General features: G+C 43.3%; 1 protein-coding gene, 1 long non-coding RNA gene and 1 other non-coding gene across 9 annotated transcripts in view; 1 reads left to right on the top strand and 2 right to left on the bottom strand.

Moving 5' to 3' along the window:
• RNGTT (RNA guanylyltransferase and 5'-phosphatase) overlaps positions 1-4,037 on the bottom strand; it is a 246,728-nt gene extending 242,691 nt beyond the window's left edge. For all 7 annotated transcript variants that reach the window (XR_004480632.2, XM_033418832.2, XM_004264827.4 and 4 more), the window contains exon 1: positions 3,762-4,037. Coding sequence is in view for 5 of the 7 variants with exons in the window: in XM_033418832.2 (XP_033274723.1) it covers positions 3,762-3,825 (64 nt within the window). In the remaining 2 variants the exon portion in view is untranslated. The remainder of the gene's footprint in view (positions 1-3,761) is intronic.
• A 182-nt stretch (positions 4,038-4,219) lies between these two features.
• Positions 4,220-6,652, top strand: LOC117199394 (uncharacterized). The gene is made up of 2 exons (XR_004480631.2): positions 4,220-5,282; positions 5,822-6,652. It is a non-coding gene; the product is annotated as an uncharacterized LOC117199394 (long non-coding RNA).
• A 7,516-nt stretch (positions 6,653-14,168) lies between these two features.
• TRNAG-CCC (transfer RNA glycine (anticodon CCC)) lies at positions 14,169-14,241 on the bottom strand. The gene has a single exon. It is a non-coding gene; the product is annotated as a tRNA-Gly (tRNA).
• Between the last annotated feature and the right edge of the window lie 828 nt (positions 14,242-15,069).

Genomic DNA, 15,069 nt, shown 5'->3' with positions numbered 1-15,069 from the left:
TCTCTAGTATCCCATAATATTCTATAATAGAGTCATTATTGACCTTGTTAAAACAGAACTGTGTTTAAAAATGATGGTTTGCTACTCACAGAATTGTGTGCTCTTTAAGGTGGGGGACTATAACTTAATCATCTCCCAAGTCCCAAAAACCAGCACAAAGTATATACAAATATTTGCTAAGTAAAATGTCTTCAAAGTCATCACTATTATCATAAGACTGAATCATATTTATAGTCCCCCAGTTAGTTCCCAGGAGGTTCTTTATACATAGTACATACAAAACAATTTTATGTTGAATAATCAGAAGTTTGTTTTCTTCAAAGTGTTCACCTGAAATCTATCACTCAGAAGCAGGAAAAAAGAATTCTTCAGAAATAAAGCTTGGCCCTATCTCCAGGTACTCACTCTCTCACTAGAAGTCTGGTTTAATTAGAGAAGGTGACTTCAGCGTGGGACAAATTACTATTTATAATTAGCACCATCTTCTTTCTGATTCAGAAAAATTATGAACTTCTAGTACTAATAAGATTCATCCTAATGTTTACAATGAGAAAATTTAAGCAGTCATAACACATTTTCCTAAATATGCAAAATATCAAAGAAATTATACAATAAGCATAAATTACTTTTCTAATCAGAACAAAAAAGAGGAAGAAAATAGCAGATAGAAACTGGGAATGTGAATGATTCCTTATTTTTCTCTAACGCTTGCAAAAATATAGCTAGCATTTCTTATTCTACCACTATAAAACACTGCCAACCCTACATTATCTAAAATACACAATGTGTCATGAACACTTCTAGGACAGAAATGTTAGAGAGATCAAATTTTAAGGGAAATTCAGAAAGACTTATCAAGAATTTTATGTTGTATTCACCTTACTTTCTAGTAAGGATCACAAAGCCAAGCCAAAGAATTGACTACCAGTAAAGATTCAGTTTGGTTGTCAGGAGGCCTGGGGTTCTGTTCAGGGCCCGCAACTGCTCAGATTAGGTGAGCTTAGTGACTCACTGATCACAGTAATTAAGAGTCTATGTTTTGGGGGTCAAAATACTGTAATACAACAAAAAAGGAAAAACTTTTTATTCCTGACCCTTCATCTCCAGGAGAGGGAGAAAAAAAAAAGCACACAACTCTATTTCTTACAGAAGTATTAAGCTGCCTGGAGCTTAGCACCTTATCTGCTGCTGTCCGCCCCCAGTCAGTACCACATTTGCCCCATTCATCTAGGAAAAAGTCAATATTCTGATATTTGTCATTGCCATCTGCAGATTATATTAAAATTCTGATTTTAAAACTGTTTTCCTAATTCCAAATAAAAAATATTCACTGGGACAAGACCTTCTTTATGATTTTGTTTTTCTCACAAATCAGTGCAGCAGGTAACTAATGAAAGGATCCAGGAAACATGCTCCAGGTTAAAAAAGAAGCTAGACATCTAAATTTAGAGGTTTCTTCATAACTCCATAGAAAAGGCCACATGTAAAAAGAAAGGATTCAACAGTAAGTTAGAGATGCCAAGGGAAAAAACGTCAAAATGTCTGAAGAGTGAGATGAATTGTAATCAATTCATCTGAAGACAGTACAATGACTATCAAGCACAAGTGAAAATCATATAAAAATGGTTAGAACGTAAAAAAAATTATTCATTTTTGTTAAGGAAAACCATTTCCTCACCCCAAGGCTTGCTCAGATTATTTTTTTTAGATTATCTTTTATCCATCATTTATATGGCTTTATTAACTGAGAATTTTATATAAAATGTGAAGAAAAGCTGACAAACTAGAAGAACCAGAAAACCTGAATTAAAAAATGACTAGAGAATCTTCTCTTCCAACAACTTAAAATAACTAGGCTGGGACTTCCCTTGTGGTGCAGTAGTTAAGAATCCGCCTGCCAATGCAGGGGACACGGGTTCGAGCCCTGGTCCAGGAGGATCCCACTTGCCGCAGAGCAACTAGGCCCGTTCACCACAACTACTGAGCCTGTGCTCTGGAGTCCTGGAGCTGCAAATGCTGGGCCCGTGTGCCGCAACTGCTGAAGCCCGCACACCTGGAGCCTGTGCTCTGCCACAGGAGAGGCCACCACAATGAGAAGCCCGCATACTGCAAGAAGAATAATCCCCACTAGCCACAACTAGAGAAAGCCCGCGCGCAGCAACGAAGACCCAACGCAGCCAAAAATAAATAAATAAATAAATAAAATTTAAAATGATTAATTAATTAACTAGGCAGACATATTATTGCTGTGTACATAATTAGTAAGTATGCATAGCTCACTACAAAATCCTTTAATTTTGTTTCAAAACACCTTCTAGAAAAAGCATTAAGTTGGAGTTAGTTAAAATTTAAAACTTTAACTCTTCAAAAGAAACTTTTAAGAGAATGAAAAGGCAAGCCACAGATGGGAGAAAAGACTTTTAAAAGCATATATTCAACAAAGGATTTGTATTTACAATACATAAAGAACACTAACAACTCAAAAATAAAATAAACAACCAAATTTTAAAAATCAGCAAAAGATTTGGACACTTTGCAAAAGAAGATATGTGAATTGCCAGGAAGCACATGAAAAGATGCTCAACATCAAACCACAGTAAGATAGTACTAAGCACCTATTAGAATGGGTAAAATTAAAAAGACTGATCAAATCAAGTGTTAGAGAGGATGTGGAGCAAACAGAATTCTCATAATTGATGGCGGGAATGCAAAATGTTATGACTTGGAAAAGAGTCTGGCAGTTTTTTAAAAGGTTAAACTTACACCTACCATGTGATGCATTCCTCTCCTAGAGATTTACACAGGGGAAATGAAAGCATATGTCCTACAAAGAACTGCACATGAATATTCATAGCAAGTTAGTATGCAACAGCCAAAAACTGGAAACAACCCAAAGGACCATCAACAAGTGAATGGACAAACCAATTTAAACTGGTGTATCCATAACAGTGGAATACTGCTCGGCAGTAAACAGAGATGGGCTATTGATACCTACAAGCACAGCGTGAAAATCTCAAAATAATAATGCTGAGTTAAAGAAGCCAGAGACCTCCCCCCCCCAAAAAGAGTGTGTTTCCATTTATTTTAAAAATTATACAAAATGCAAACTAAATCTATAGTGACAGAAAGCAAATCACTGGTTGCCTGAGGGAGGGAGGGATTACAAAGGGCAGGAGGAAACCTGGAGTGGTGATGATTGTGTTTACTATCTTAATTGTGTTTCACAGGGTGTGTGTGTGCGCCTGTGGTCCAAATGTATCAAACTGTACACTTTCAAACTGTACACCTTAAAGTCTGTTGTGTCAAACTCAAAGATGAAAAAGTCCTCAATTAAGAATCATTTAAAAAACAAAACAAAAACCTCCACTCTCAGTGTGGATGAATTTCACCGCTGGGAACTGCCCCTCCCTTTAGCCTTCCTCTCAAAACCGACACTTGTCCCTTCCCCTTCCGAGAACCCTCAAAGGTTTACAAACTCCTGACTAAGCTTCAAAGTATTATTACCCACTGGGTTCTTGGGTTCTCGGCTCCTGCCACACAGAGCTCCTATCTACCTCCCCGTTCGCAATATTTAGCCTTACTGAAGAGTGAGAAGTGCCCCCACTCCCTCCAGTCCAGGTTCCCAAACACTCATCCACGAAGCTTCATCGGACCGAGCACGTCTCGGTCCTGAAACACCACTACCGAAAAGCTGCGCCCCACTCAGCCCACCCCCGGACCCGCCGGTGCGCGGGGACTCGAACACCCCCCGTCCCGGTTACCTGCCACCGGCTGGCCGCGCCGCGGACAGTTTAGCCACCGCGGGGGAATCTTGTTGTGAGCCATGTCTTGGGGCCGTGCACAGCCGCCCCCTCCACCAACTCGCAGCGCCGCCGCCGCCGCCGCCTCCTCCTCGCGCTCCGCTCTGCTCCCGAGGTCGAGGTACCCGAATCCCGGCCGGTGTCCGAACCCCAACAGCCCGGACCCGGTAATGTCAGCACCGTCGCGCCACTTCCATTCTGGCTCAACTCTAAGCGAGCCCACAATGCACCGCTACTTCCGCCCCAAAAGCCCCACCCCCTTCTTTCCGAGGTCAGAGGTGAAGAAAGAGACGCTGGCGGACGGATAGGAAGGAGTTAAGGCCATGGCGAATGGGAGGGGCGGGTCTTCCCTCGCCCCGCCCCGCCCTGCCCAGACCCAAAGCGCTCTCAGGGCGGCTTTGCACATGCGCAGCTGCCGTAGTATTGGGAACCAGAAGTTGCATTTGTATTCATTTCCCATAGACTGCCGATGGAAACCCCAGAGAGTGAAAGGAAACAAATCCTCTTTCCACACGTAGACTGGTCCGCAGATTCCATAAAGGCATCTGTTTTACTGACGAAGGGGGCCATTCCACCGCCGTCGTAGCTCAAGAACCTGATAGCCCTTTTTCGGCCAAATTTGATGTCCCGGCAGGATCTGCGTTTGATTGGGAATTTGGAAAGTTCTTCCTGACGTGGATTAGGGGAACAAGCTTTAGAGAAATTCTAAGAGCGAGAGATTGGAGCACCAGGAATGAGGAATTTCTCTTTGTGGGAGTACTTCTGGGAATCCATGAAACATGAAATTAATCTCAAAACATTTTTTATGAGTTTTGTTTGTACACTTCGGGAGCAAAGTTTTATAGCGTATTTGGGAGTCTCAAAATTACCAACTAAAGTGTGTAATTTGCAAAGGCAGGAATTGCCCAGTGGAGCACCACTACCTGACGGTGTTACTTGCCTTACCAAACAAACGGTCTTTCCCTTCCAGTTGAGCAGGGGCGATTGGGAGTGTTTTCTAAACTATGTACTGTAGTAAGACTTTCTGTAGTTAACAGGCTAATTTAGTTAAAGTATTCAATATAAAGCTGGATGCTGGCAAATTAGTTATAATGTAGCAGTTCGGCTTTAACTACCAGTGATGTGTTTGAACTGCAAGAGTGTGAGGTTTGGGAGAATGCATTTTAAACTTACGGGACAGCTCAGCCCCTGAATGCCTGTACCCTCTCAGTAAGATCAGAATTCTCCCTTGAAACAGAGAGGGCCCAATGGCTCTCTCTCTGAGAGAGCCTGAGTTAGGTCACACTCCTGGTCTGTCCTGCCATTACATCTGCTGAGACCTTTTAGTGAAAGTATCACTCCTCTGCTGACAAGACTGTTGCCTTACAAATCAGCAATCTGCCCAAATGATGCCCAATTCTCTTCTCTGCTGGCAGGGGGAAGTTGGTACCAGACCCAGAGTGGTGAAATGTTTGATCCCCCAAATCTCCAAGGATGAAAAAGGTGAGCCTGGTCCTGGAAAAGTATTTCACTTTCCCCTTCTGGGGATGACTCCCCTTGGAGACTGTCCTTCTCACACACTGTGTCCACCTAGGGAGCTCAGTACTAGGCACAGGGAATGCTTCGCAGAGGCTTCATACCACCGATGAGCAGCTGTTAAGGCAGCAGTGTGTGCTTAATTTTTACACCACTATCCAGTTATGCCCTCTTTTTTCTTTTAAAGATTTTTTTTTGATGTGGACCATTTTTAAAGTCTTTATTGAATTTGTTACAATATTGCTTCTGTTTTATGTTTTTGGTTTTTTGGCCGCAAGGCGTGTGGGATCTTAGCTCCCCAACCAGGGATCAAACCCGCACCCCCCTGCATTGGAAGGCGAAGTCTTAACCACTGGGCCGCCAGGGAAGTCCCCAGTTATGCCCTCTTTATCCTTAATGCCAACAGACCCAGAGGACCCTGTGGTTCCCTTCTGCCCACAATAAAGGGCAGAGTAGGACAGTGGCATCCAAGTGAGAGGGCAATTTCTCCCATTTCTCCCTCCCAGGAATCCTTTGCCTGATGGGTACTTCTGCCAGTATCACTCCTACTCCCACATCTCTGCTATCCTTCAAGAAGAAAAATAGATGCCCCCAGAGGAACCAACATGTCTCCTCCCTGGCCTCCTGGAACCACCAACACATTCTCATAAAGATGTCTTGGCCCCCTTTTTATTGACTCTTCACAGGTGAATTCTTCCATAGAACATTTATTTTGCCCATAAGGAAAGGTGTGTGTAAGTGTAAAGAAGACTGAATTTTCCCTCTTGACAAAAAGGAAAGAGACTTTCCTTTTCCCAGGGTATTTCCTTGAGAAAGCTTGTATTTGTAAATCCTTCCTCATCACCCTGATATGTATATAAATCTTTTGAACAGCTAAACGAGCCTCTTGCCTGTTTTACAACCCAGGAACTTTTCTTAGGGCCTAGGGAGCCACCTCTTTTTAAACATGAAGGAAGATAGCGCCCCCTGTCTCCCTGTCACCATGGGAATTTAACCTAAAACACCTCATTCCAAGCTGAAAGTCACAGAGATTGAAAAGTTTTGTTTTCCTTTCAGATAATGGCAGTTAGCTAACACAGGCAGCCAAGCCAGTTACCAAGTAAATTTAGGATGAACTATGAAAGACTGTATAATAAACGGTGCTGCCGAAGTCCTCTTACATGGGGACTAGTTATTATTTATCTCGAGAACATGTATGGAATGGATCATATATACTTGGCTGTTTGCAAGGGTGAGTGTTCTCACTTTGCAATCTCATTAGAGGATTGCCTGTGATTTGCATTAGAGTCTGGTTCAGTGCATATTCAATAATAAAACTGGTTTATTTCTTTGCTACATTTGTGGAGTGAACGTTCTCCTCTCTATGTGTGCCTCTGTCCAAATTTCCCCTCTTCATATGAAACCGGTCATATTGGATTAGGGCCCGCCCTAATCCAGTATAAACTCATCAAGATTCCATCTGCAAGACCCTACTTCCAAATAAAGTCACAAGTACAAGGTTAGAAGTTAAACATATCTTTTGGTACAATTCAACCCATAACACCCACTCTTACTTTCAGAGGCACAGTCCAGGCTTGCAGACACACAAGCTGTTTTGAATCCCAGGAATGTGGCTGCTCTATGTCTTCCTTTTTCTGAAGGAAGTTTTTCTGGAAAGTCAGAGACTGAGATAGAGGCCTTAAAAATCACCTTCTACGCCCCTCCCTTTTTTTGTATACTGCTAGTGGAACAAAGCAGGACTCTATAGGGCCTTCCTTGGACAGACCCCTCCCCCCATGTCCTCTGCTGTAGCTCCTTTCTGAAGTACCTAATAACAATATCTGATGCACATTTCCTGAGTTGTTTTACAGATGCTAAAACCTCACCAAGGGAACTCCCTGGCAGTCCAGTGCTTAGGGCTCTGTGCTTCTACTGCAGGGGGCATGGGTTCGATCCCTGGTCAGGGAACTAAGATCCCGCAAGCAGCATGGACAAAAAAATAAAATAAAATAAAACCCCCACTAAATGAAAGAAGTTAACTACCAGAGGACCATAAGCATGTAGCCCCCCCAGACCTGCTGGAGTCTGAGGACTGATAATGTTAACCCCTGTGACACCACCCTGTTACCTCACCATCAGCCATTCGGATAATTGTGCACGCAAGCTGATCACACACCCTGCAACTCCTCTCCCTCACCTGGCCTTTAAAAGTGCCTCCTTGAAACCCATCAAGGAGTTTGGGCTTTTTTTTTTTTAAACAACTTTTTTTTTTTTTTTACTAATCAGCTCTTTTTTTTTAATTTTTTTAAATTAATTAATTTATTTTTTGGCTGCGTTGCACAGCATGTGGAATCTTAGTTCCCCGACCAGGGATCGAACCCATGCACCCTGTGGTGGAAGCATAGGGTCTTAACCACTGGACCACCAGGGAAGTCCGGAGTTTGGGCTTTTTGAGCGTTAGCTGCCCCAGACTCCTTGTGTGGTGCCTTACAATAAATGCCACACTTTCCTTCATCACAACCCAGTGTCAGTAGATTGGCTTTCCTGCACATGGGCAAACAGGACCCAAGTTTGGTTCGGTAACACTAGAAGCTACAGGAAATGAGCTATCTTGAGCAAACTCAAAATCACCCTATTTTCTTCCTTTCTACCAACAATACTGATCCCACTTGAACGGTTTAAATTCTTCAGTGACACACTTTCAAACCTGCTCTCCAGAGAGGCTCCAAGTATTCCCTCAGTGATCAGACTTCTAAAGACCCAAATTCATATCTGCATATTTTTAAAAGATAAACTGAGGCACATTTTTAAATGTCAGGAGTTTATTTGAGCAAAAATCAATTTCAGCTGAAGTGCGCCAAACCAGAAGCGGTTAGGAGCTCCCCAGGACAGGAGCCAGAGAAGGGACTTATATAGAGAAGGCGCAGAAGCAAAGAAAAGAAAGGATTTGATTGGCTAGAGCGTAAAGCCTCCTTGGCTGTCTGATTAGTTGACCTTAGCGTTTTGGTTTCCTAATCTGGAGGCATTTACAGGGTTTGATTTTGGTTTGTCTCTGTAGGCCTCCTCGGCATGAGAGCCACATCAGCTGAATGGCCTCCTTGTTTGATTAAATTAACAAAATCAATTCCCCAACAAAGTCTCAACATGAAAGACTCCAGTTCCAGGGGTGCAAATATATGCCCAACTCTGAACAGGCCACAAACCTGTGTGCAAGGATATCACATGTATTTTCTATAAATCAACTCAATCCTGATTCTGAATTCCTTCTTGCTAAATCAGTCGTTTAGAGGAGGAAAAATAATGTTCCCTCTACCCTTCTCGGCTGAGACCTCCTGTGATAAAAGACAAAGAGGAGAAAAATGAACATAAGTTTATTAACATGTATACCTCATGTGCGGATGCGAGATACCCAGGGAAGCTGAGATGGCTAGCACCTTAAATACTAATATCTTTAGCCAAAGACAAAAGAAGGATGTTGGGGGAACAGAGAGACCAGTTATGGGAAGTTACCAGGAAAAGCACAGTGAAAGGTAAGGTTTGGGGCTTCCCTGGTGGTGCAGTGGTTGGGAGTCCGCCTGCCGATGCAGGGGTCACGGGTTCATGCCCCGGCCCGGGAAGATCCCGCGTGCCGCGGAGCAGCTGGGCCCGTGGGCCATGGACCATGGACGCTGGGCCTGCGCGTCCGGAGCCTGTGCTCCGCGGCGGGAGAGGCCGCAGCGGTGGGAGGCCCGCGTACCGCAATAAATAAAAAAAAAAAGGTAAGGTTTGTTATGAAGATTTAAGTCTCTGCTTTCTTCACTGATAAGTTTCACGTGATTTTAGAGTCATCCCTCTCTTCCTGGTACTGAGAAGGAGACACCCTCACAAATGGAGATTTCCTTTATAAATATGTTTCCCTGACAGAAGGGTAACTTCTACTCTGTTTTCAGAGCTTCTCCTGTGTCTGCCTTTTCTCAAAAAAATAATTCGCTCAAAATAATCTTTATACCAAAGAGACATATTTGGGGGTAGCATACTCTGCTACCCTTTAGTGAGAAGTGCTAGCTCTGGCATTCTTGGGGCTTCCTGACCCCACTTCTGTGCCTGGAATTATATCTTGGTTTCAGGGGCTCTGACAACACATCTCCAAGAAAGAGGTGAAGGGAAAGGCTGGTCTCCTTTTTTGTTTGTTCTGTTTTTTATTTATTTATTTATGGCTGTGTTGGGTCGCGTCTTCATTGCTGTGCGCAGGCTTTCTCTAGTTGCGGTGAGCCGGGGCTACTCTTCGTTGCGGTGCCCGGGCTTCTCATTGCAGTGGCTTCTCTTGTTGCGGGGCTCTAGGTGCGCGGTCTTCAGTAGTTGTGGCACGTGGGCTCAGTAGTTGTGGCACACTGGCTTAGTTGCTCCGCGACATGTGGGATCTTCCCGGACCAGGGCTCGAACCCGTGTCCCCTGCATCGGCAGGCGGATTCTTAACCACTGCGCCACCAAGGAAGCCCCGAAAGTCTGGTCTCTTGTCACTGACCCTCTGTTCCCTTGGCTGACACTGATCCTTGGCATGATTCCCATGGCCCCAGGGGGTCTCTATTGCTCCTTGGCCACATTGTGGGGAAAGGGGATTTTTGTGAGACTGGAAACCCTACAGCTCAGGCCTTCTGAGTGCACCCATAGGCATTCCTCTCCGAGATGCCCAAACTACAGGGTCTGGAGTAATGTCCAACACCTTTCTTCACTAATCAGACGGTCCCAAAGGAAGGATTAAATAAGTACATGTGGCTGGTGTAGAGGAACAAAATTTGCCACCCCAAAATGTCTCTTTGGCATATGGGTTACTTCAAGCTGAAAACAATGAGGGCCTGAAAAACTCAGGAAGAAACTTTGAACTTCCCCCTAACTGTCTAAAAAAGAATTTAGGTAGAAAGCCTGTTCCCTAACAGAGCCATCTCCAGAGATATCCACAAAGGGTATGGGCTATATGTGGTGAGGAAAACTCTCTAGAGATCAGGTCGCCTCTGTGTCCCATTATCTCTCCATGGCCCGGGCGAGCATTTATTTACCAAATATTTGCTTCTTTTAATCTCCAAGTCAATTGCCTTTCTCCCCTCTCAAGTCTCAAACCACTACCCTCAACATCTCTTGTCTTTAGCTGAAGATGGTGTTAAGGTTTATTAATGGTTTGGGCCATTTTGGTGAGTTACTCAGTTTTCCTGGGTCTCTCCCATGTAGACCTGTTATTAAACTTTGTTTGATTGTCTCCTGTTAATCTGTCTCATGCCAATTTAATTCTTAGACCAGCCAGAAAAACCTAGAACGGTAGAGGAAAATGTCTTCCTCCCTGGCACTGGCTAATGTCTTGAGAAATTACTTTTTTAGTGTTTGATGACATAATGGATACATCACATGAGGGAAGTGATGAAATAAAATTATTTTAAGACAAGAAAAGGAAAATTTAACATAAAATTTTCTCTGCCATTTGAACCACTCCCTCTCCCCTTTAGTGGGCATTGTGCACCTGCATTATGCATTAACTAGAAGACACAGGAATGCCTCCTCACCAAAAAAAAAAAAAAAAAAGCAGTTTCCTCCTGGCACCAGCAAGGTAACTCCTTAGGAGATGACATTCCTTTCTGAATCCTATAAGAGGTCACAATAAGCCGCTGCCTACCTTGTTGGACTATTTAAACATTCATGATGTCACTTTGATGTATAACCCTTTGTCTCAAAAACTTCTATAACTGTGCTTTAACCTCTAACAGGAGAGCAGTCCTCAGAGCTTGCTGAAAGACTGTCTCCTGGCTTATAATCCTCAGGTTGACTCGAATAAGGTTTTCTATTTCTTTCTTAGATTATTGACTAATTTTTTCATCAACAGAAGCATCAAAGATGACTCTGGTCTTCCTGTTCCAAATCGGAAACTCTCCAACTTTCCAAGCAGCAACAAGCATCCTAAGCCTATTTTTTTTTAAATCAATTGGATTTATTTTTTAGAACTGTTTTGTGTTTACAGAAAATTGAGCTGAAAATACAGCGTTCTCACAGACCCTTCCTCCCCGCCCCCCAGTTTCCCCACTCTCATCTTGCATTAGTATGGTACATTTGTAAGAATCCTAAGCCTATTGTTTCAAGTATAACAAACAGCATTAAAAATGTGTATGTTGGATCATTTCTCCTCAATAGTGAGAAGTTGGATGTGTTTGTGTTTAAGACATGAAAACCTATTGTAGAATTCCCAATAATTTCTCTGTAACGGAAAATTGAGCCATGTACCATGTTTGCCACTAGATGGAGCAGAACACTAGGAAATGCAGTCCTTCCTGTTTCGGTGGCCAAGAAAGTAGGTCAGTGAGTCAGATTCTTTAATTACATATGTGGGTGCCTATTCCAAAGGTTGAATTTGGCCCGGGTTCACCACTTTCATAATAACAGAAGTCAGCCTAACCTTCAAGATGATTAAATTACAGTGACTAGCAGAGCACCTCTGCAGGGTAGCTTATATAAGCTTCTTCACTGGAAAATAGGAAAGATTAAAAGGAAAAATAACTGTTTTCCAAACATTACTGTCAAGGCATGAAGATTTTCAGAGATATAAATAACAATCTGCTTCTGTGTGCCATAAAAAATTTACTTCTACTGTTTAAATTATGTGGAACATTGTCTGCCTTTTCATTAGAGAATAAGAAACCTTTTCATGTGAATTATGCCTTGGACAAAATGTTCAGAGATTTTCTAATTTGTGTTAAACCTCACAGCTCTGTGAGGTAGACATTGCTACCATCTCCATTTCATAGATGAGCAAACAGACTCAGAGAGGTTCAGTAACTTGCCCTAAGCCTCACAGCCAGAAGCTGAAGAACCAGGCTGTGAGGTGGTGAGCAATGCTGGAACCGCCAACAGAGTCGGAAAACTTTTCTTTCTAATCCAGGCTCTGCCTCCCATGCCTATTAGACCTTGAGGGGAAAAAATCACCCTTAAAGTCCTGATTTTTTGTTTTTCCATTTGAAAAATTATTAGATGGTCCCTAAGGCAGTCTGCCTTAAATTTAAATACACTCAATCCCTGGAGATCTTGTTAAAATGCAGGTTCTGATTCAACTGGGGTGGCCCCGAGAGTCTGCATTTCTGACCAACTCCCCAGGGGATACCCGGGCTGCTGATTGAAAGAACACACCATGGAGCCTTCCTATTGTGGGCAGATAATTATTAACATCTGCAAGGGATGTCCCAACACTAAGAAACGGGCGAACAATGCTTGCAGTTTGCAATATTCACTGGTAGCTGCCTATTTAAAAGGAACACTTGCTTGGTATTGATCTATATTTTTTGCATCTAGATTAGTTGGAGACTATCAGATCCTATTAAGGAATGAAACTGTTTTTCCAGTTATCGGCCACCAACATGTCCTTATCATTTGCTTCTTAGATTAATTGTTTTTTATTGCTGATTAATAGCACACCTGGCATCTCAGATGGAATCACCCCAGATTTCCTAGGTGACATCTGGTACGAAGCCAATGTTTTATTTTTATGTCTTTGCAATGCAAAACCATAATCTTTATCTAATTACATGCCTGGACACAGGTAAGGCATCCTGTTCCCCAAATAAATAACCTCTAGATTTCTATACCCTTCCATACTGGAACATCCTTTTATCTCCTTGCATAGTCCACGTGCTAGGGAGTTACTAAACCATAGCACGTGCTTGAGATCCATTTGTCTGAGAGATTTTGCGTCTACTCTATGCAGTGCTTTACAATGTATAAAAGCACTTTCACCTATGTTAACTCATTTGATCCTACAAAAACGTGGTGAATTAGATAGGGAAGATACCATTTTCCCCGTTGCAGAGGAAAAGACGAAGGCTCCAGAAAGGGTGTGACAGGCAGGAACACAGCCAGTGTCTCCTGACTAAATGCCAAGTGCCTTCCACTGCACTGCACAGCTCTCCTACTCTACCTCATGTTCAAAGTGCGTGTGAGTCTGAGCAAGTAGCGTGTGGACGCTGTAGCTAAGGGAAGAGGAAAGAAGGAGGTGGGGTAAGCTTGGCATCACTGTATCAGGAGAAGTGAGGAAATAAGAGTAGAACATTGCAGCAGGTTGATGGCTAGGAAGAATCTTAAGTTTCCGGTGACATATTTCAAGACTCCAGGTTTGGATTCTACAGACCCATAGCTTTAAAGGTCATTGCCTCACTTCTAGGATGAATATCTTAAATTGGGCCCTAGTTTTAGGATCAGCAAAAGTGCACTCAAGCCTAGTTCATTCGTCCTATTCCATTTTCTACTGAATGCTGACGTGTATGAGGAAATCTAGGGGATGCAAAGATGAAGACACATTCTTGAACCCTAAAAAGCTTCTTGTTTGATAGAGAGGGCTAATTATTTCAATTACTCATGTACTGCTTCATTTCGAAATATGATGTGGCACCTTGCTACGTGCCAAACACTATCCCAGGTGGAGAACAATGGCAATGAATAAGACAAGGCCCCTGATGTTTTGTTTTTGCATTTGAAAAATGACGAGATGGCCCCTAAGGCAGTGCACCTTAAATTTAAATGCACTCAATGCCTGGAGATCTTATTAAAATGCAGTTTCTGATTCAATCAGTCTGGGGTGTGCCTGAGAGTCTGCATTTCCAACCAGCTCCCCCAGTGATGATCACGCTGCTGACTGGAGGACCACACCTTGAAGGCTTCCCTGACCTCAAAGACTTCCCTTGGTCAGTATAGGATACAGAAAAAGTCAGTGTGATACATGCCATGGGGAGGGGGATGGGGGAAGGGTGCTGCCCACGTTTCCACAGAATCACAGAGAAAAGTATCTATCCCAATCTTTTTTTTTTTTTTAAATATTTATTTATTTGGCTGCACAAGGTCTTAGTTGTGGCATGTGGGATCTAGTTCCCTGACCAGGGATCGAACCCAGGCCCCCTGCGTTGGGAGCGCAGAGTCTTAACCACTGGACCACCAGGGAAATCCCTCTATCCCAATCTTGAAGAGTCAGGAGAAGCTTCCAAAAGGAAGGGACATTTAAGCTGATCCAAGCTGGGGTGGAGGGGAGAACATATGTGCACAGGCCTAGAAGCAATGCTGTGTGGTAGGTATTTAACAGCCATCTCTCTAGAGGTAGGCAAGAAGGCCCTAGTTTGTAGGATTTGCCCATTTCCTTGATATAAATACTCCCACCATGGCCGACTTTAGGCTACCAACAGGGCATCACCAAACACATAATTGGGAAGAAATGTACACCAAACTCTCACAAGCGGGTACAAACCACTTCAGAGCATCCCTGCCTAGAGGTGGAAGTATGATGCTTCTGGGGAACTCCGAGCAGTCCTGTGGGGTGGGAACTCACAGTGTGTGTGGGTGTGGGCAGTGGGCAGCAGGCAGGGGAGAGGAGTGCAGGCAGAAAAGGGAGTGATGGGAGGGAAGGCTACAAATGACCGCATGCCACTTTAAAGAGTTTGGACTTCGTCCCGAGGAAAATCTGGAGTCATCAAATGGTTTTAAGAAGGGAGTGACCTTGTTGAGAGTAGTATCTGTAGAGTGATGGAGACAGAAGCCTGACCACAGTGCTCTGGAGAGTGAACGAGAACAGATGGAGCCAGCCTGGGGAGTGGAGACTGTGCACGCAGACAGCATCTATACTTACCTGCGAAGCAACAAAATGCAAGGACGAAAGTAGAAACTGTTGGGTAACTTGAAGCCTAAAATCCCTGATTCGGGGATTTTTTTTTTTTTTTTGAATATGAAAAAAAAGTGTTTATGTTTAAATGAATACGACAAAGAGCCAGTAGAGAGG

The sequence above is a fragment of the Orcinus orca genome, chromosome 12 (genome assembly GCF_937001465.1).
Source record: "Orcinus orca chromosome 12, mOrcOrc1.1, whole genome shotgun sequence".
NCBI classification, from domain to species: Eukaryota; Metazoa; Chordata; class Mammalia; order Artiodactyla; family Delphinidae; genus Orcinus; species Orcinus orca.
This window is presented reverse-complemented; position numbering and strand designations above follow the sequence as displayed.